At 39.4% G+C, this 20,940-nt stretch overlaps 2 protein-coding genes across 2 annotated transcripts; both read left to right on the top strand.

Annotated features, from left to right (window-relative positions):
* Window positions 1-5,267: 5,267 nt before the first annotated feature.
* On the top strand, window positions 5,268-11,328 carry si:ch211-106h11.1 (volume-regulated anion channel subunit LRRC8D). Its single transcript, XM_067381158.1, has 4 exons — window positions 5,268-6,295; window positions 6,814-7,064; window positions 8,166-8,543; window positions 9,721-11,328. The coding sequence occupies exons 1-4, from the start codon at window positions 5,429-5,431 to the stop codon at window positions 10,826-10,828; spliced, it is 2,604 nt and encodes an 867-aa protein (XP_067237259.1). The 5' UTR covers window positions 5,268-5,428; the 3' UTR covers window positions 10,829-11,328.
* A 1,682-nt stretch (window positions 11,329-13,010) lies between these two features.
* ddx39ab (DEAD (Asp-Glu-Ala-Asp) box polypeptide 39Ab) lies at window positions 13,011-20,688 on the top strand. The gene is made up of 10 exons (XM_067381161.1): window positions 13,011-13,140; window positions 14,740-14,948; window positions 15,036-15,163; window positions 16,892-17,168; window positions 17,252-17,370; window positions 17,607-17,738; window positions 18,029-18,138; window positions 19,473-19,617; window positions 19,695-19,842; window positions 20,256-20,688. Exons 2-10 carry the CDS (start codon window positions 14,741-14,743, stop codon window positions 20,270-20,272), a joined length of 1,284 nt encoding a protein of 427 aa, XP_067237262.1. The 5' UTR covers window positions 13,011-13,140; window position 14,740; the 3' UTR covers window positions 20,273-20,688.
* The last annotated feature ends 252 nt before the right edge of the window (window positions 20,689-20,940 follow it).

Genomic DNA, 20,940 nt, shown 5'->3' with positions numbered 1-20,940 from the left:
CAGTCCTCATGAATCTGTGCTGAACTGAAGCCAAACTGAACGGCTTGTCGACTTAGGCCTTTTCAAGTAATGGCAATAGGATGAATGTGTTTACACAATTGATTTTTAAACAGAACGTAACCAAATGTGAATGGATACTTCTGTAATGAGTCTAAATTCATAAATCAATAAGAAAGTTGAAATTGTAGAGCTTCAAAAAACCAAACACTAGAAGTGAAAAAAGAGAATTATATATCTAAGGTATAATGCAAAAAATGGAAATATTCAACTGCATGAATTTGAATATTAAATGGAGTGTTCACACAAAAATAAAAATTAACACCTTCATGTCTTGAAGTTATGCAGAAAGAATTATAATTTTTCATTTATTATCACTTTGAATATTTAACATGAAAACTTCCAGCAGATGAGTGTGCAATTAGTAAACGCAGAACCCTATAACCTCTATAGAAAGAAAAAGGTTCTATACAGAACACTGCATGCCATATAGGTTCTATATTAGGATACATTTCTTAAATTATTGCATAATTCTTTCATGTTTAACAGGTTATTTAAATTTTTATAGTTTTGCAGCATGTTTATGACCTAATTAATTCATAAAATTAATTTTAAATGAATAACTAAACCTAAATCCATAGAATGGAACCCCTAGAAGGCTCTATATATGATGTGTCTGACGGAACCCTTTAAGGTTTTCTATAGAATCTTCCCTTCAGAGAGTTTAAGAACTAAACAGAACAATTCACGACAGTGTTTCCATCATCCACATGAGCTCATCAAATCTAAAAATAACCTCTAATTTAAGTCTATTTGTTCTCTTAATGATATATGACAGCATGTTCTGCAGCATCCTCTCAAAACCAGCCTTTGTCTTCGTATCTTTGAACTGTCCTTTAATTTCAAGAAGCGACAAAACGATTTTCATGAATATTGACTATAAAACTACATCATTCTTTTCTCAAAATATTTGCTGAAAATCCTTCACACTAATGTTTCAGCGAATGTGTGTGGGCTTTTTGTAAATCCCCAGTGCAAGACAACAACAAATGTGCGACATGATGATATTCGGGGAAACGGGGTTTCCTGCACAAGTACATTATCTGCATACATATACATTCTTAAAAAATTAAAGGAACACTTTTTAATCAGAGAATAGCATCAAGTCAGTTAAACTCCTGGGATATTGATCTGGTCAGTTAAGTAGCAGAGAGGTTGTTAATCAGTTTCAGCTGCTTTGGTTTTAATGAAATTAACAACAGATGCACTAGATGGGCAACAATGAGATGACCCCCCAAAACAGGAATGGTTTTACAGGTGGAGGCCACTGACATTTTCCCCCCTATACTCATCTTTTCTGACTGTTTTTTTACTTGTTTTGCATTTGACTAGGGTCAGTGTCACTACAGGTAGCATGAGACGATACCTGGACCCTACAGATGTTGCACAGGCAGTCCAACTCCTCCAGGATGGCACATCAATATGTGCCATTGCCAGAAGCATTGCTATGTCTCCCAGCACAGTCTCAAGAGCATGGAGATTCCAGGAGTCCAGTTACTCTAGGAGAGCTGGACAGGGCCGTAGAAGGTCCTTAACCCATCAGCAGGACCGGTATCTGCTCCTTTGTAAAAGGAAGAACAGGATGAGCACTGCCAGAGCTCTACAAAATGACCTCCAGTAGGCCACTGGTGTGAATGTCTCTGACCAAAAAATCAGAAACAGACTTCATGAGGGTGGCCTGAGGGCCCAACGTCCTCTAGTGGGCCCTGCTCACTGCCCGGTACCGTGGAGCTCTATTGGCATTTTCCATGACTGCCATTAGGTATTGGGATGAAATCCTTGGACCCTACACTGGAACAGTGGGTCCTGGGTTATTCCTGGTGCACGACACTGCCCAGTCGAGAGTACGCAGGCAGTTTCTGGAGGATGAAGGAATTGATACCATTGAATGGCCCCCACACTCGCCTGACCTAAATCCAACAGAACACCTCTGGGATATTATGTTTCGGTCCATCCGACACCGCTAGGTTGCACCTCAAGACTAGTTTAGGAGCTCAGTGATGCCCTGGTCCAGATCTAGGAGAAAATAGCCCAGGACACCATCTGTTATCTCAACAGACCCATTAATCGCCTACGTCACTGTGACGTCACCCCTCTAGCTGGAGGCAAAACATAAGGAAGAACTCATAGCAGGCACGCTAAAAGTTTGAGGTTTTGACTTTAAAATGTCGTCTTGTTGTGTTTTTGGCTTCCAGAATAGAAGGAACAGCACTTTTGGTTCAAAACTAAAGTTTTACCAGATCCCGGCAGACATTCCTTCACAGAAATCAAGAAGGCAATTGTGGTTGAATGCAATACGGCGTACAGACTGGACGGAGACTATCATAAATAATGCTTGTGTTTGCAGTGCACACTTCATATCAGGTAAAATAATCTATGCATATGTTCGATGAGGTAAGTGTTGATGTCTGGCTACTCCACCCTCGGCCGTATGGCATACGGGTCAGGCAGCCTGCTTCCATCCGCGAGAGTTAATTTACAAAAATAGCTCAGTGATAGAGTCAGTGACTGTACATATTCGGACAGTTCCGAACCTTCTTCTGCATCCATGTTTAATAAATCCCTCCTAAAACATGCTTGTTTACACTTGTCAACATTGCATCCAGCGCCTCTTTTTGCCTCCAGCTAAGCCCCGCCCACCAGGAAACGTTGCAAGGTTTACAAACTTTTAAGGGGTCTATAGGAGCATGCCCCGATGTTGTCAGGCATGCATACTAGCACGTGGGGGACACACAAACTACTGAGTACCCATTTGAGTTGCTGCAATGAAATTTTAGCACAGTGGACTAGCCTGCTGCATCATTTATTCACTTTGATTTTCAGGGTGTCTTTAAATTCAGTCCTCTGTAGGTTGATCATTTTCATTTCCATCAAACGATGTGGCATCCTTTTGTTCCTAACACATTTCCCAGTCCATATCAGTATAGATATCCAGCATATTTTTCCCCATTGAGATCTCTCTATCTCTCTCTCTCTCTCTCTCTCTCTCTATATATATATATATATATTATTATTATTTTTTAAAAGTTTTTTTTTAAGTTTTCAGGTTGCTTCTACATACACTGTAAAAAAGAATAGTTGGTTTGACTTAAAAAAGTAAGTAACCTGGTTGCCTAAAAATGTTGAGTTCATTGAAATAAAAAAAAAAAAATCAGTTAATACAATGAAGGCAATTGGTTTACTAATCAGAAACTCAAAATATTATGTTATCTAAACCACATTAATTATATTAATTATAGATGATTTGACAAAAGAAAAAAAATTGTGATAAATCATGAAAATAATTTTTACATTGTAGAAATGTGCAAGTTTAACTTTCAAAAGTGGTCTTGTGATTGAAATTACACACAAATATCTGTAATTTTACCAAATGCAACACTTTGGTCTGATCATAAGCACAATTCAAAAGTAAATTTAACTGAATGTTGTTCAGGACATAATTTTAGCTTTCCAAACAAACGCCTCTGAATCATAAAACTACACTAAACCAATTTCTAAATGCTTTCATGTGTCCAAACTCACTGCATCATGTGAAGTGGCTAATTAGCGCCATCTGCTGTTCACATTTGCTGCACTGCTTTGAGAGGAAAATGATATTTCTCAAAGATATGACAAAGGGTACTGTGTAAATATAGAAAACCTGGCACTTATGTTATGTTATGTTATGTTACTTGTTTCTGTGTATTACTTACAAACCCAGCGGCTTGCTGACGTTTTATAATGTGAATGAGCCTATTGTGTGCAGGTCGCCATGGAGACTTCAAAGCTGCTTCTGGGGCCCCACTGTGTCTGTAAACAGGGGCAAAGTAAGTAAGTGAAGTTGGACAAGAACAAACCGGCCTGCACCAGACTTGTGTGTGAGAAAACCGAGGTTTTGAAGACCTCATGAAAGTGTGGTTTGGGGTTGAAAACGTTACAGAATATCACAGTAAGTGCATTTCTCTTCTTTTTGTATTTGTGCATTAGTTATAGATGATGTGTTGTATGAGATTCTGCAAGATTTTGGTTTCTAGATTAATGCGCTCAGCTGACCGTCAGCTTAATGTTCCACATCAAATCTCATTATAAATGCATTAGTAGAAAACATATAGTCTGCAGCAAACTAAACAAACATAACTTGTGACGCTACTTTTAGAGGTGTTTGCTAAGTTAAATATCACTAATATTATCACTAGGTGTGCTGTTACTTTACTAATTGATCAGATGCACCACTTTCATCTGCTGGATGAGAAAACGGTTGAAAAACCCCACAGATGCACATTAAAGAAGGGACTCTATCTAAAGACCAAAATATGACAGATAGAAACAAAACTAACAGCCTAGTAACCACATAGTAACGCACTAACAACCATCCAGAACATCAAAGCAACTGCATAACAACAAATAAACAGTGTAGTAACCACACAGCAATGCACTAACAACCATCCAGAACATCAAAGCAACTGCATAACAACAAATAAACAGTGTAGTAACCACACAGCAATGCACTAACAACCATCCAGAACATAGAAGCAACTGCATAGCAACATGCTAACACCCTAGTAACCCCATAGCGATGTACTAACAACCATCCGGAACATGAAAGTAACTGGATAGCAAAACACTAACACACTAGTAACCACGCAGCAATGCATTAACAACCACCCAGAACATTGAAGCAACTGCATAGTGACATGCCAACACCCTAGTAACCCCATAGCAATGCACTAACAACCATCCAGAACATCAAAGCAACTGCATAGCAACACACTAACACCCTAGTAACCACATAGCAACACACTAACATCCTAGTAACCACACAGCAATGCATTAACACCCTAGTAACCACATAGCAATGCACTGCCATCCATCCAGAACATAAAAGCAACTGCATAGCAACACACTAACACCTTAATCACATAGAAACTCACTAACAACCACCCAGAACACTGAAGCAACACACTAACAACCAAACAGAACACCCTAGCAACTGCATAACAACGTAATAACAACTATCCAGAACATCGAGGAAACTACATAGCAACACACTAACAACCTAGTAACCGCATAGCAACGCACTAACAACCACCCAGAACACTGAAGCAACTGCACTGAAGTGCACTAAGACCCTAGTAACCACATAGCAACACACTAACAATCAGAACACCAAAGCAACACACCAACAACCAAACAGAACACTCTAGCAACTGCATAGCAACACCCACCAAACACCCAGAACCACTGAATTGCAATGCCCCGGCAACCACTAACAAAGCCTAAGCATCAAGACAGTGAGTTTTGCACGTAACATTTGAAACAAACAGTTGCTGTGTGCTTTTAGGTTCTTAGTGTTGAATTGATTAAATGGTGTTTCTTCACTCTCCAACTGAAGATGTTCACACTGTCCGAGCTGTGGTCGGGCGGCGAGCGTCAGGGCAGTTATAAGCTGCTGAAGCCATGGTGGGAAGTCTTCATGGACTACTTGCTGGTGCTCATGCTGATGGTGTCCATCCTCGCTGGGACTCTTCTGCTGTCCCGGGACGGAGTCGTGTGCGTCCCCATACACTCCTTCTCCACAAACTACACCTCTCCCATGGACCCCATGCCTGATTCTGTTTTTACAGGTGCAAAACAGTCACCCGGGAGTCCGGCAAAAGGGCGACGTACCAACTTGGACTTCCAGCAGTACATCTACATCAGCCAGGTTTGCTATCACGAGGCGCTGCCCTGGTACTCGCGCTTTCTACCATACGTGACGCTGCTCCACACGCTGATTCTGATGGCCAGCGGCTGCTTCTGGTTCCACTTCCCACTCACATCCGCTCGTATCGAGCACTTCCTGTCGCTCCTCGCAAAATGTTGTGAATCACCCTGGACGACAAGGGCGCTGTCGCACACAGCCAAACTGGACACTCGCTTTTCGGAGGCGGAACAAGTGGCGCGACCGAAAGTTCAGGTAACATCTTCGTACAAAACGCGCAAGTCGAGTCAGGACTCAGGGACGGACAGCCCTCTGCTGGCAGGGACTGATAGTGCATCCACTACAACACAACCGTCTCCATGTCCCTCCACATTATCCCACTGCTCGACGCAGTCAGCTCTGTCGGTCAAGGAGCCGGTACTGCCAGCACAAGTCGTCCCGGACGGTTCCAGACCTGGAGCCACGTTGGACCGTAGTGACAGGGAGCAGGCCAGAGCACTCTTTGAGAGGGTGCGCAGGTTTCGCGCTCATTGCGAGAGTTCGGATGTTATCTATAAGGTAACGTACAAGTCAGTTCATCACCTTTACAGATGTCTTTTTTATCGAATATCTAGAGTGCTGCAGGTGTGATGTCAAAACCTGAAAGACTAATTTGCGTTTCCCTCAAGATCCTTCCTTTAATGTTTTTCAATTTATGAGTAAAATAAGGTCTGTGGTAATCATAACTTGATGATACTTGGATGTTTTGTTTTACAATGTAGACTGCAAGTTTATATCTTGCCATTCAGACTTTATAACGCACAGTTGCACATTTATAACTCAGAATTCTAGAACTTCACAGTTCTGGGTTTATAAGTGGTATTTCTGACTTTTTTCTTTCAATTGCGAGTTTAGATATGAAAAAGGAAAAAAAAAAGTCAGAACTCTGAGATAAAACATCACAATTACCTTATTATTCCATCATAGAAACAATCTTCTGTAGTTTAAAGAATGTTAAGACTGATTAAAAATAATAATGATATATACTGTATTAACAACAAGTAGCTTCAGATGTGTTTTAACAACTCTTCCTGTAGGTGTACACTGCTCAGACGGTGTTCAAAGTCATGAAGTTCATTCTGATCGTGAGCTACACTACTCCTCTACTGGGCTCCATCTCTTTCAGTCATGTCTGCCAGCCTCGCTCTCACGCTCTGACCGGCTACAGCGTCTTCCAGTGCAGTCACTCGCTGTCCTCTGTCCTGCGCAAGCTGATGCAGGCCTACGTCTCGCTGCTCTTTCTGTTCGGTCTGCTGGGCATCTACGCCCTCTTCTGGATCTTCCACAAGTATGGGCGTCCCAAGACAGGAGAGGACATTGTCCATGTAGTCTGTAGTCTGTCTCCATGTGTGAGTGTCGAGAGATTCTGGTGACTGAACTAACGTGTCTGTTTGTCTTCTAAGAACTAAATGCATATAGAGTGTGTTAGTCCCACCCACTTTTTCAGCGTTGTTGGTTCCAGAAGTATTTTTCCCATTTATTTTTAAATATAGTATTTAAAGTCCCTGTGAACCGGAAGTTGTAAATAACTTTTCTCCAGTGTTGTGACATATTTCCAAGTGAAAAGGAATATTGAATAGAGGGCAGGGTTTTACTTTAGTGCTCCTCCTCTCCATCTCTCTCTCATAGCAGACTAACGGTTAGAGGGGAGTGGTTTAAGCGTTTTCAACCCAAGCCGTCAAACTGACATCATCAGAGAAGGAACGCACATTCCAGCCCGGAAGTAACTTTTCAGATTTTGATTAAAGATTACCACAACAAACATTTTTTTTCTGTGTATTAAGTTGCACAAATTAATTGTTCACCACAAGACTAGTAATATGCACTAACAAAGTAAATAGGGCCAATTTTGATTTCATGACGACTTTTAAGAGTTTTAAACCATGAAACAAACCAACCAGCTAGAAGCAAAAAAGTAATAGAAAATCAGACAATAAGACTATGAACTCTGCTTTAATGAGGAAAAGAACTACAATCCCATGATATACCAATATTTTAAGTATTTTGACAGCATAGCAAGACCGACTAGATTACGTCATTCACAGTGCTTAATGCGAGTGGGCGGGGCTAAAGAGCTTTTTTGGTGTAATTTGCTGGCTGCAACTCGTTGGTGGAATTTTCTGTACCGCATCAAGGGTAATGTAGGAATTCACAATGGATTCAACTTTTGAACATGATTATTTTAAAACTAAGTTGAAATAATGTCAGGGCTGATAGCATGCTATAGATTAAAAGCCTCGTAGCTCACAGTAGCTCTGTGTTTAAAGGTTTATAAGTTATCCTTAAAAATAAATTTCCCATTTTTACTTCCGGAACCCAACTGTCGCACTCTATAAAAGTTAAACATGAAGCTATGATGAAAATCTGATTAAAAATACCTAATCCACAGGTCTTTGAGGCAGTACTCCTTCCAGAGTCTACGTGAGAAAGGATCCATGCTAGACGCACCTGACCTACATAATGACCTGGCCTTCCTCTTGCACATGGCCGACCAGTATGACCCACTGTTGGCCCAGCGCCTGTCTGTCTTCCTGTCGCCGGTCAGTGAGACTCGACTGCTGGAGGAAAGTCTGGAGCGGCGCTGGGGAGCTGAGCGCTTGAGATCAATGACCACGTGTGATCAGCAGGGCCGCTCTCTGCTGCAGCTCGTGGCTCTTCCTCGCCTGCCACCGGCCCTGTTCACTCTTAGCCAGTTAGAGGTGTTGAAGCTGGAACTGATTGGCGACGCCAAACTCACAGCACAAATATCTAACATGACTGCACTCAGGTAGGTATTTACGTTAATACATGACTGCTTTTAGCTTTAGAAACAGAACAATGTCAAGTTAAAAGATTAGTTCACTTTAAAATTAAAATTTTCTGATAATTTATTCACCCCCTTGTCATCCAAGATTTTTATGTCTTTCTTTCTTCAGTCGAAAAAGAAATGTTTTTCTCCATATAGTTTCAGTGCAGCTTCAAAGGGCTCTGCATGATCCCAGACGTGGAATAAGGGTCTTATTTAGCAAAACGTTCGGTCAGGGCAGTAATATGCTGTGTCCGAAATCACCCCCTATACCCTCATTCACTGTCCCCTACATTACTTTACTAATATAGTCCACTTGAAGGAGTGAATGAAATGAGTGAGTGAATTCGGACTGAGTACGCCAGAAGGGCTGCCTTTTTTAAGGGTATAGGGGGCGATTTCGGACACAGCCATGCGCTTAGGAGTGTCTACACTATCAGAATTCTACAAGAAGAAGAAGTAGAAGAAGAAGAGAGCTAGTGCAAGATGAGCGTTTGTGTTTATAAAGTATATACATTTTTTTTTTTTTTTTTTTTTTTTAGAAAATGACAGATCGTTTCGCTAGATAAGACTCTTATTCCTCATCTCATGTAGAGCTCTTTGAAGCTGCACTGAAACTGCAATTTGGACCTTCAACCCGTTGAACCCAGTGAAGTCCACTATATGGAGAAAAATCCTGGAATGTTTTCCTCAAAAACCTTAATTTCTTTTTGACTGAAGAAAGAAAGACAAAAACACCTTGGATGACATAGAGGTGAGTAAATGATCAGGAAATATACATAATCAAGCTGATATCAGGGTTTTTCAGGCACTTTAAAGAGTTCTCCCAAAAATGAAAATTCTATCATTAATTACTCACCATCATGTCGTTCCAAAACCATAAGACTTTTCTTCAGAACACAAATAAAGATCTTTTTAATGAAATCTGAGAGCTTCAGTCTCCCCATTGAGGGAGTAAAATAATTCAGACTTTCCAAAGCTACATACAAATACTTCAGAAGAGGCTGTTTGATTATTGCCTCAGGTTGCAATGGACTAGCTTAAGCCTTGTCTGTGAAACCAGGGTAAAGGTGTTTATATCACATACACAGACTATTTTTGACATTTAACGAAGATAAGAGATTGTTAGATGAGTTAATAAGGACTGTCTTCTCATCAGGGAGATGCACCTTTACCACTGCTCCGCATCAGTGGAGCCTGGAGCACTGCAGCACCTTCAAGAACATCTGGAGACTTTGCATCTCACCTTCACCCAAGCTACTGAGATCCCGGTGTGGGTTTATTCCCTCCGCGGCCTTCAAGAGCTGCACCTGACCGGGAGGTTGAGCAGCGAGGGCGGGATGGGGCGTGGCTGGGCCCTCGGCAGCCTCCGACAGCTACGTCACCTCCGCATCTTGGTGCTGCGTGGCACTCTGCAGAAAGTCCCGGGGGAGCTGAGCGAATTAGCAGGGAGTCTGCTAAAACTGGAGATACACAACGAGGGCACCAGGTTGTTGGTACTTACGGGACTGAGGCGCTTGACCGGACTGGCAGAGGTGCAGCTGCAAGGATGCCAGTTGGAGAGGTTGCCATCAGCGCTGCTGACGCTCACAGGCCTACGCAGTTTGGACCTGCAACATAACAGTCTGCGTACTCTAGAGGAGCTGTTGGGATTGCAGCATCTGCGCCGCTTGTCCTCTCTACGACTTGCATGTAATCACGTGTTGGCTCTGCCAGCCAGTGTAGGAGTGTTGCGCTCACTGGAGCTCTTGGATTTGGCCCACAACCAGCTGCAAAACCTACCGCCGGCTCTCTTCACACTGCGCAGACTGCGACGCCTCCTGCTGGCTGGAAACCTTCTGGAAGAGCTGCCGGCCGAGGTCGGCGCCCTGATGCTCCTTAGCGAACTGGATCTAAGCGCCAACAGGCTGGAACGCCTTCCCAAAGAGCTGTTTGGAAGTTGCGTAGAACTTCGCTGCTTGAATGTCGCAAATAACTCGCTGGGCTCTTTGCCGGCTGGTCTGGGCAGCCTGACTCAGCTGTCTCGTCTGGATGTGCGGGGAAACAGTTTGGAGGAGCTGCCTGTCGAGCTGGGCTGCTGTTTTGGGCTCCGCGGAGGCGGTTTGCTGGCGGAAAACTGGCTGATGCACACCCTACCTCGGCAGGTCAGGGACATCCTGCAGCAGCCCAGCTCTTCAGAACCTCCATCACGACCCAATTCGGACTGCTTTCCTAACTTTTCAACTGCACAGTGGAGCTTCCACTCCGCACTGGAATCTCGGATATAAAACATCAGCTTCAAAGTGAACCTACAGACTGTTATTTTATAAACAATATTTAACTACCCTTGTGAAAAAAGAAGTACACTTTAGCATACCTTTAAAAAGAGTACAAATAATTTACTTTAAAAGAATATACTTGAGTGTGAAATGAACGTGCACTTAGAAGAAAAGGTTCTTTATGGAACCTTAAAGGATTCTGTCAGGCGCATCTGCCGCATAATATTTGGAACCTTTTATGGGGTCCTATCATAGGATAATTTTATGGATTATGTTTTATTTTTTTATTCAATTTTTAATTTTAATTACATTTTATGAATTTAACAGCTCTTAAACATACTTTATCACTAGATAAATGTAAAGTATCCCACAAAACCTTGTAATTTCTCGGTATATAGAACCTTTTTGGCATAAAGGGTTCTTTAAAATTGAGTCAAGAAGAGTTTTATAGAGAATTTTGCCCCATTTTTCTGTGGTCTTTGAAATATGGTTAAAGTGCTGAATTTACTAACAAGCATTTATAGTGAACAAAAATATTTAATTTCTGTTAAAACCTGTCATATTTTAAATATTTTATGTATTAAACTGCTACTTACTCAATACAATTACAAATATATTTAATAAATAAACTTAGTAAATATCAAATACCATCCCGCAGTTATAAGTACTTTAACTGTTTTAATACGTTAATCAGCACATCAAAATAAGTGTATTTTGTTAAGCATGACAAGATCATTAAAACAAAATGATTTAAAATGTACTTTGAACTAAAACTTAATGAAAATGTAGTCTTTTTGACCACACTTAAGTGACCTTTTATTTAATTAATTTTATATTACCAGTAAAGTTTAAAAAAGAACATGCTTTTAAGATTATAATATTACTATGTTATTATTTTGATGATAATATTACTAAAATGAGGCTGAAAGCCTCTCTTTCCTAGAAGACCTCAATGGATAAACTGATGTGATGACTGACAAAATTAAAATCACTGGTTGACATCACTGACCCAATGTGTGAGGCCCAATTATCCTATTGTGAACCTTTCTAATCTTGTCAAACTGTATAGGCTATCATTTTAAAGACCCTAGTTTTCATATTTGGTGTCTGTTTTTTAATAGACATGACATAGCAAAAGTAATTTATTGTACACATCAGAGTCATAAGATGAGTTCAGACCTTTTTTATGAAAGTGATGCACATTCTAGTTTTGTGTCTACAAATTTTTAAAATATAAAGAAATACTTCATTTATAATGCATTATGTCTTCAATGCAAACTATAATGCATGTCTGGTTGCTTTCCACATGTCCTTTTATGTGTTTGTTAGAGGCTGAATTCAAATAAAATACAGTAATACTGCCCATACTATTTTTAATACAATATACTACTATTTATGAAGACATTGTATCACAAAATAGTATTAATATGTTAATAGTATTGGAAATACATTGGTTCAGATCTTGGCTAAGAAATGAATGCTGTTTATTTTTAATGGGATCATCCTTCCCAGACAGCAACATAGTGTGGCCCAGATCCGGCCAACATCAGGTATATGTGGATTACATGCGGACCAGATGTGGGCCGGATCTGGGCCGACACTCTGTTGCTGTCAGGGTTACACTGTCAATAAACACTGATAAGGTTTTAGTCTACAACCTAAAATATTATAATTATTATTTCTTTAACAATTTTGAAAATTGATAAAGGTAGTCAAAACAATCATATGAGATTAAAAAGCCGAAATGTCATAGGCCTACGTCATGTATTAGAGTTATGTATTACATATGTAATATTTGCGACTTTTTTAGTCATAATTTCGAAGTTTTTCATAATTTCGATTTTTTTGAAGTCCTAATTATGACTTTTTACGTCATAATTTCGATTTTTATATCACAGTTATGATTTACAAAAGCGTTATTTTTTCTTATCTCGCGGAAATGGGCTTCCATAATATGGCGCAAAGATATAAATCATTTAATGGCAATTGAGTTCACAGTTTTAAATCAGTTATATTCCGTCAAATATAAAATAAATCAAATGTTTCAATCATCTCACAAACTCCAGAAGAGCTACAAAAATCCCGCCTACCTCAAATGCGCCCAACGCGAGCACGACTTCAACGCCGCAAGTTCCAGTTCTAACATCCAATCACGACACGGTTACATTTAATACGTCTGAAATTGACGCGTTCGCGAGCCAATGAGCGCGCGCGTTCTTCGGGAGGCTGGATTTCCGGGCGGTAGTATAAACCGAGGCCTGGCGCGTGCGATTTTGAGACAGCGGCTCTTGTTCATACATCTTCCTTACGCACCGTCACAGGTAATGAAGAATCATTTCTTAATGAAGCATACCAGGTTTTTCCTCATGGATTTATTTAGTGTACATGTATCTCTCGATGTTGTATTTACCAGGGAAGTTTAATATGAGTTCAAAGCGTTATGTCATTGGCGCGTTAGCTGCGCGTGCTAACAACAGCGCACGAGAGAGCGAGAGAGAGAGCGAGCGCGTGCATGCGTGTTTATTTTCCGTCTTTATAATCTATTTCTGTATTTCGCGGCGTTGGTGCTGGTAAGTCGTGTAAATCATAAGTTCGTGTGGGAGTTTTTAGTCAGTTTAAGCGTCTCCGTCATTCACAACGTTCACTGTGCGTCAGTCTATTGTCCGCCGCGCGTTTGCGACGAAACGTTCGTTACAGTTGCACAACTAGACGAGTTTCTCTGTTGAAGCGTCTTTGCGTTGAATGCCAGCATATAATTTCATCTGATTCCGTTCAAAACGTATATGAAACGTTTATTACATGGAACTTTACGGCCTAGAGTTTCCATTGGCTGTTTTTAACCACCCTCCCCCTACACACATATACACACATGTATTAGTCTGAATGGCTTTTTCATTGGCCAAGCGTTTGGTTTTCCAAAGTATTGAACATTAGTTTTAGCATTTGGTAATCGTCCTATTATTAAATTGTGAAAACATTATTTTTGAAAACTTAAATGGTTAGTTCACCCAAAAATGAAAATTGTCATTAATTTCTCACACTCATGTCATTCCACACCCGTAAGACCTTTTGTTAATCTTCAGAACACAAATTAAGATATTTTAGTTGAAATGCGATGGCTCCGTGAGGCCTCCATTTATAGGGAGCAATGACATTTCCTCTCTCAAAATCCATTAATGTACTAAAAACATATTTAAATCAGTTCATGTGAGCACAGTGGTTCAATATTAATATAAAGTGACAAGAATATTTTTGGTACGCCAAAAAAAAAACTACTTTAGTGATGGTCGATTAATGCTTCGAAGCGTTATGAATCAGCGTATCGAATCATGATTCAGGTCGCATGTCAAACTGCTGAAATCACGTGACTTTGGCGCTCTGAACAGCAGATTCGACACAGATTCATTGTGCTCCGAAGCTTCATGAAGCAGTGTTTTGAAATCAGCCATCACTATAGAAGTCATTTTTTTTAGCGCACCAAAAATCTCCGCTTTATAATATTAATATTGAACCACTGTACTCACATGAACTGATTTAAATGTTTTTAGCACATTAATGGATCTTGAGAGAGGAAATGTCATTGCTCCCTATGCAGGCCACATGGAGCCATCGGATTTCAACAAAAATATCTTAATTTGTGTTCTGAAGATGAACGAAGGTCTTACAGGTGTTGAACGGCATGAGGGTGAGTAATTAATGACAGAATTTTCATTTTTGGGTCAACTAACCCTTTAAAATCTCCCCTTGTGACTCTGGAAGTGCATCAATAGTCATCAGGCTGGTGTCTGGGTTTGTTTACATGGTTTCTGACTTTCTCAATGGTTTTCACTCTTTTTTACTATGAAAGTGTGAATCTGCTGAAGATGTGATTCAGTTGCTCTGCTGCTTTTGTAATCTGGTTTTCTCACTATTGTTTCCAGAATGGCTGAGAATGACGTTGAAAACGAGCTGCTTGATTACGAAGAGGACGAGGAGCCTCAAGGAGCCCCAGAGAGCGTCGCTCCAGTGGGCAAGAAGGAGGTGAAGGGCTCGTATGTGTCCATCCACAGCTCTGGCTTCAGAGACTTCCTGCTCAAACCGGAGCTGCTGAGGGCCATCGTGGACTGCGGTTTTGAGCACCCGTCTGAAGGTGAGGGACATGAGATGCTGGTTCTGCTGACACCGCTGTATATGTTGAGATTAGTCTGGAGAGTAAACGTCATGTTTATGTTTTTAGTGCAGCACGAGTGCATCCCGCAGGCCATCCTCGGCATGGATATCCTGTGCCAGGCCAAGTCCGGTATGGGAAAGACTGCTGTGTTTGTGCTCGCTACGCTACAGCAGATCGAGCCGGTGGACGGACAGGTTAGTGTGCGACTTTTGTTTTGATGAAACTGTTAGGGCTGAGAGGTACTTTACTCGGGGGATTCCCAAACTGGTGTTTGTGAGCTGATGAAACGTTAATTTAATCATGATGTAAAATAAAAAAATGGAAACTTGTATCAAATTTAGATGATGTGAACATAAACCTGTTACATAATTAAATTGGTTGCCTGAATGTCAAATGACCATTAACCAACATTAGAGAACCTTTTAAATGTTAAATTATTGAAATATAAAGGTAAACTTTAGATGTCTATTTTAAATCATTAACATTTTAAAGTGTTTTGTTAATCTGCATCTGATGTGCATGAGTTATTGAAATCAAAATCATTTTGAAATAAAATGATTAACTTACTAAAATGAACTTAACACTAAAAGATGAACTTTTGTTTCTGTATGTCATGTGACCGATGTCAGAACCATAAATGTGATTTTTTTGTGGTGGTAAATAATTGAAATATTATATAAGCTTAAAAAAATAGGCCTATTTTAAAATTATTTAAAAAAACGTTTACCTGCATCTCATGTGAATGTTAATTTAAATATTAGTTAAACTGATGTAAAATTAAAAAGAATAAATGATTTTGAAATAATTATCAAAATAAAACTTACTAAAATGAACTTAAAACACTAAAAGATGAACTTGTTAGTCACATGACCATTAACCAATTTCAGAACCATGAACATGATTTGTGGTGTTAAACGATAGAGAAATTAAATCATAATGTGAAAGTTTGTGTATATATAATATAATTTTAATAAATATATAATTATAATTATTAATATATATTATAATTATTATATATATATATATATATATATATATATATATATATATATATATATATATATATATATATATATATATATAATCTGCATTTTGTGACCATTAACCTAAAAAAACTGTCACTTTATTTTTTTGATTTAAGATTTAAATTTATGTAAAATTTTAAATGAATAATCATCTTTAAATAACATCTCTTTAACTGCCTGTCCATTATCCAACAGAGATTTGACTGATTTGGGGGTATTAAATTCTTTAGATATTCATTTTTTTTTTTTTTTTTTTAAATCTTGCATTGATTCAATAGTCATTTTAAAATAAAACCCTTATTAAAAAGTTTTAATTGATGTCAGTTAATGGTCATGTGACATGCAGATACACAGAACCATGACATGCAAGTAGGGGTGGGAATCGCAGGGTACCTCATGATACGGTCACGTTACATGGCTCATGATTACGATACGCTGTTTCTGATAATTGATATATAGCTAGACAATCCTATAATGTTACATGATATCTAACTTAACAAAATGCCAGTGAATAAGTTAAGTGCAGGTTTTCTTTATTAAAGTCTATGTAAACAAACTTAGAAAACAGAAGCGGCAACTCTGGGAGCAGAGAAATCTATTTAAAAGTGCCTTATTAAAATATTGATATTTGGCTACAGCGTATCGATTCTGGTATGGCACAGAAGGATGACGATTTATCGCCATATTGATATTTTTGTCCCATACATGCAAGTGTTAGATTTTTTTACATTTTAATGAATCTTTCACTTTAAATGTTTTATTTCAAACATTTGGCAACTTGTATAACTGTTCAGCCCAGTTATGCTGGTGTTTGCAGTTTTACAGATCTGTATCATTCAAAACTGAAGACTGGAAGGTTAATTTGATTCTGATCCTGACTGTGTTCCTGTGATGCAGGTGTCGGTGCTGGTCATGTGTCACACGCGTGAACTGGCCTTTCAGATCAGTAAGGAGTACGAGCGCTTCTCCAAGTACATGCCCACGGTCAAGGTGGCAGTGTTCTTCGGCGGCATGTCCATCAAGAAGGACGAGGACGTCCTGAAGAAGAGCTGCCCTCACATCGTGGTGGGGACGCCGGGCCGAATCCTCGCCCTGGTCCGCAACAAAACCCTCAACCTGAAGAACGTCAAGCACTTTGTTCTGGACGAGTGTGATAAGATGCTGGAGCAACTGGGTGAGCATCTCAATGAAGTGTGCTTGATGTTCGTTTGTCAAGCCGAGCCTGTGATTAACATGACGTGTGCGTTTCTCTGTCAGATATGAGGCGTGACGTTCAGGACATCTTCAGACTGACGCCTCATGAGAAGCAGTGCATGATGTTCAGCGCCACCCTCAGCAAAGAGATCCGTCCCGTTTGCCGCAAGTTTATGCAGGACGTGAGTACAGTCTGTTCATTTTAAAGGGACATGAAAATCTGACCTTTTCCCATTTTAAAGTGCTATAATTGGGTCCCCATTTTGAAAATTGAGTCTTTTGGGTGCAGTGGAAGTTGAAATTAAAGCCATTTGAGCATTTATATAAGAAGTTGTCAGGTTTATTAATCTTATTATTGTTTAAGACTATAATGCGTGAAGAAGAGTGTCCGGTCTGAAGGTTTGGGGTTTGTTTTCAGCCGATGGAGGTGTTTGTGGATGATGAGACAAAACTGACCCTTCACGGTCTGCAGCAGTACTACTGCAAACTGAAGGACAGCGAGAAGAACCGCAAACTCTTCGACCTGCTCGACGTCCTGGAGTTCAACCAGGTGAGTTTGACTTGATGCTCATTTGAGTCTTCACAATTTGTCCAAACTGACTAATGAATAAGCAATATAAGCAGCAACAATTGATGACATGATCAAACTTGACCCCATTTACTCCAGTTTCACTGCATTTCTGGTTCAGGAAGAGGGTTTTTTTATTTTTTTATTTGGGTCCATCTAAATGCATTGACTCTCCCTGCCTCTGCATTTCTCTATATTATGGTTTCTGTCAGAAATGCTTGAGCTCATTGACATTTAATCTTCTTGAGGGTAATTCTGTGTTCTTCCTGCAGGTGGTGATCTTCGTGAAGTCTGTTCAGCGTTGTGTGGCTCTTTCACAGTTACTGGTGGAGCAGAACTTCCCTGCAATCGCCATCCACAGAGGAATGGCACAGGAAGAGAGGTCTGTGTGCTTCACTGGTTATTGAAACATGAAACCTGAGATTCACAAACATTTGTCAGCCCAAAACCCTTTAATCACTAATTATGTTCTTTCAGTTTAACAGTACATTTGCATGTTCATAGTTATCTGATAAATGGTCATGTAACTTTATTTATTTTAAATGTAACACAAGGTAAGTGACCTTTTGTAGAATATTTATGGTGTCATCTATATAAATTGCTTTCATGCCAAATTATCAAATGTCATTTGTTAGAATTCACAGGTCCTCGTTAAGAGTTTCAGCCAACAAATAAGTACAATATTTATTATAGTTCTATGGCAAAAATAAACATTTTCATTTGACTTTTTTTTTTTTTTTTTTTTTTTAGGACCATAAATTGTATATATTTTTTTAATGTATATTTTAATTTAGCTTTATGAGCTCATGGACCCCAGTTTTGTGAAACCTTTTTCATCCCTGAAAGACACAACACATGTGACTACTCCTCTTTGTTTAATTGCTTGCTTCATCTCTTTATATAAGTATTACATACTCGCTATGATTATGAAATCGGCATTTACCATCAAACTTTTTTTCAGCAACAATTCCTGAAATAATTCCTCATACGTTTGTGATCGGCCCACCTTCAGTGTAGTTAATGGATGTGTTGCAGTGACTTGCTGCATCCCAATTCACCTACTTGTACTACGTCCTAAAAGTATGTACTGTTCTTGTAAAGAAAAAGTACATGCTTTTGAGTGTAGCAGAAGAGTATGCAAGCTTTGGGACATACTACCTTGTCATAATTGCGTCTTTAACGGACGTTCTGTCGCTTAGTTACGCAACCTGTAACTGTTTAAACTACCCTGTCAATCATCATGTCACAGTTAAAATCCTCCACATTCAATTAAATTTCATTTCCTGCCATTTCAGAGAGTAATGTACATTGATCTGCGGTCATGGGTCTGTCATGCAGAGAACTCTCCTTATCTTTGCATAATGATTCATTTAAAAGTTAATGACCAAACATGCCATTATAAAAGCTAATAAATATAATGTGGATAACATTTAATAATAATCAGTATAACCTGACAAAAAGATATTTAAGTAGACCATCCGGGTATCTTTGGAATACTCATTTCAACATACTACAATTTGGGACATACTAATTCTTTTTTTCGAATAATATTTAGGATGGATAGTATGCGAATTGGGATGCAGCATTTGTCTCCTTGTGTTCTTTATGAGCTCCAAAAATTTAACCATTTTCTTTAGAGCTTGTAAAAACAAGGGTCTGCTGGGACACTTGACGCACTGGATGTTTTAATGCTTTTGTTTTAATCTCTCCTCGCAGGTTGTCTCGGTATCAGCAATTCAAAGACTTTCAGAGGAGGATCCTAGTGGCCACAAATCTGTTTGGTCGAGGGATGGACATTGAGAGGGTCAACATCGTCTTCAACTACGACATGCCAGAGGACTCGGACACGTATCTCCACAGGGTACGATTGCAGCCACATGCATGAATGTTTCAGAGATCTGAAGGGCCGCGTCTCACACTGTCCCGTCTCGTTCTCAGGTGGCTCGTGCGGGTCGCTTCGGCACCAAGGGTTTGGCCATCACATTTGTGTCAGATGAAACGGATGCCAAAATCCTGAATGATGTGCAGGACCGGTTTGAGGTCAACGTGGCTGAGTTACCTGAGGAGATTGACATTTCCACTTACAGTGAGTCTTCGGTCTTGTGCATTTTGAGCATGAAGGAATGAACCCTGATAATATCTGCTTCCAAATTTAATGCAACATGAGCGCTGCTGTGACTTAATAACCATAATATTGGAGGACGCTGATGTGTTTGCTAAAGCGAGACTTGTTAATTGGATAGTTTGAGTTATTGCCGTTGTTGGTTTTCCAGAATATAATGATAGTCCTCATCGGATCAGTCAAATTGAAGTGTTAAACTAGACCAAAAATCAAACCATTATCCCAGATATTGGCGTCACTGGTTCATTGTCTTTCCCAGTTTGAAGTGTTTCTTGCCAAATGCTTCTGAATTTTTCAAACTCTCGTAAATACAGTGACCGGTTGCAAGAATATAGTGTCTTTTGCATTTTAAGTGACATTTATCTATCTTTGTACAGTTGAACAGTCCAGATGAAGGTCTTGATGATGTTTCCAGAACCGCGGCAGGACGACGAACCTCCGTTTTTAAAGCCTCCTTTTTACCTCAAGCCCGCAATTGTTTTTACCGCTTCTCTCGGAGGATCGGGGGAGATGTCTGTTTTGATTGTCATAAAATCATGTTTTTGTTTTGGGTTTTAATGAAATTAAAACTTTTTATATACTACACTTTGGCTGGCTGTGTTTGTCTTCTGAAAAGTATAATTTTGAAAGCGGTTATTGGGTTTCCAAATTACTTTGTTTCTAGTAAAGCTTTGCTCTGAAATATTTCATCTGGATGTTGTGAAACTTGCTGGCCAGTGTCATAACCTCCATTTTTATTTGAGGTTAACTGATTGTTTTACTCCTGTTACTTGTGTCTGGGTCATGTCAACCCAAAATAAAAACAATTGTTTTGCAAAGAAAATGAACCTCTTATTTCCGAAGTCATCTTTGTAAAAACTGTCCTAACAGGAGGATTTGAATGTCCATCCAATCATTGTACTGGACCTCTCAATTATTTTACTGAAAAATCCTGATAATTTCTATCATGTATTCATATTTATTAGGATGACCATAGATGAAACTTGACTCCCATTTTACATACTAAATTATCTTAACATCTGAGCAACATATTAATTTGCTCTGCAATATAATAAATTAAAA

This window comes from Chanodichthys erythropterus, chromosome 3 (assembly GCF_024489055.1).
Source record: "Chanodichthys erythropterus isolate Z2021 chromosome 3, ASM2448905v1, whole genome shotgun sequence".
Lineage (NCBI taxonomy): Eukaryota > Metazoa > Chordata > Actinopteri > Cypriniformes > Xenocyprididae > Chanodichthys > Chanodichthys erythropterus.
This window is presented reverse-complemented; position numbering and strand designations above follow the sequence as displayed.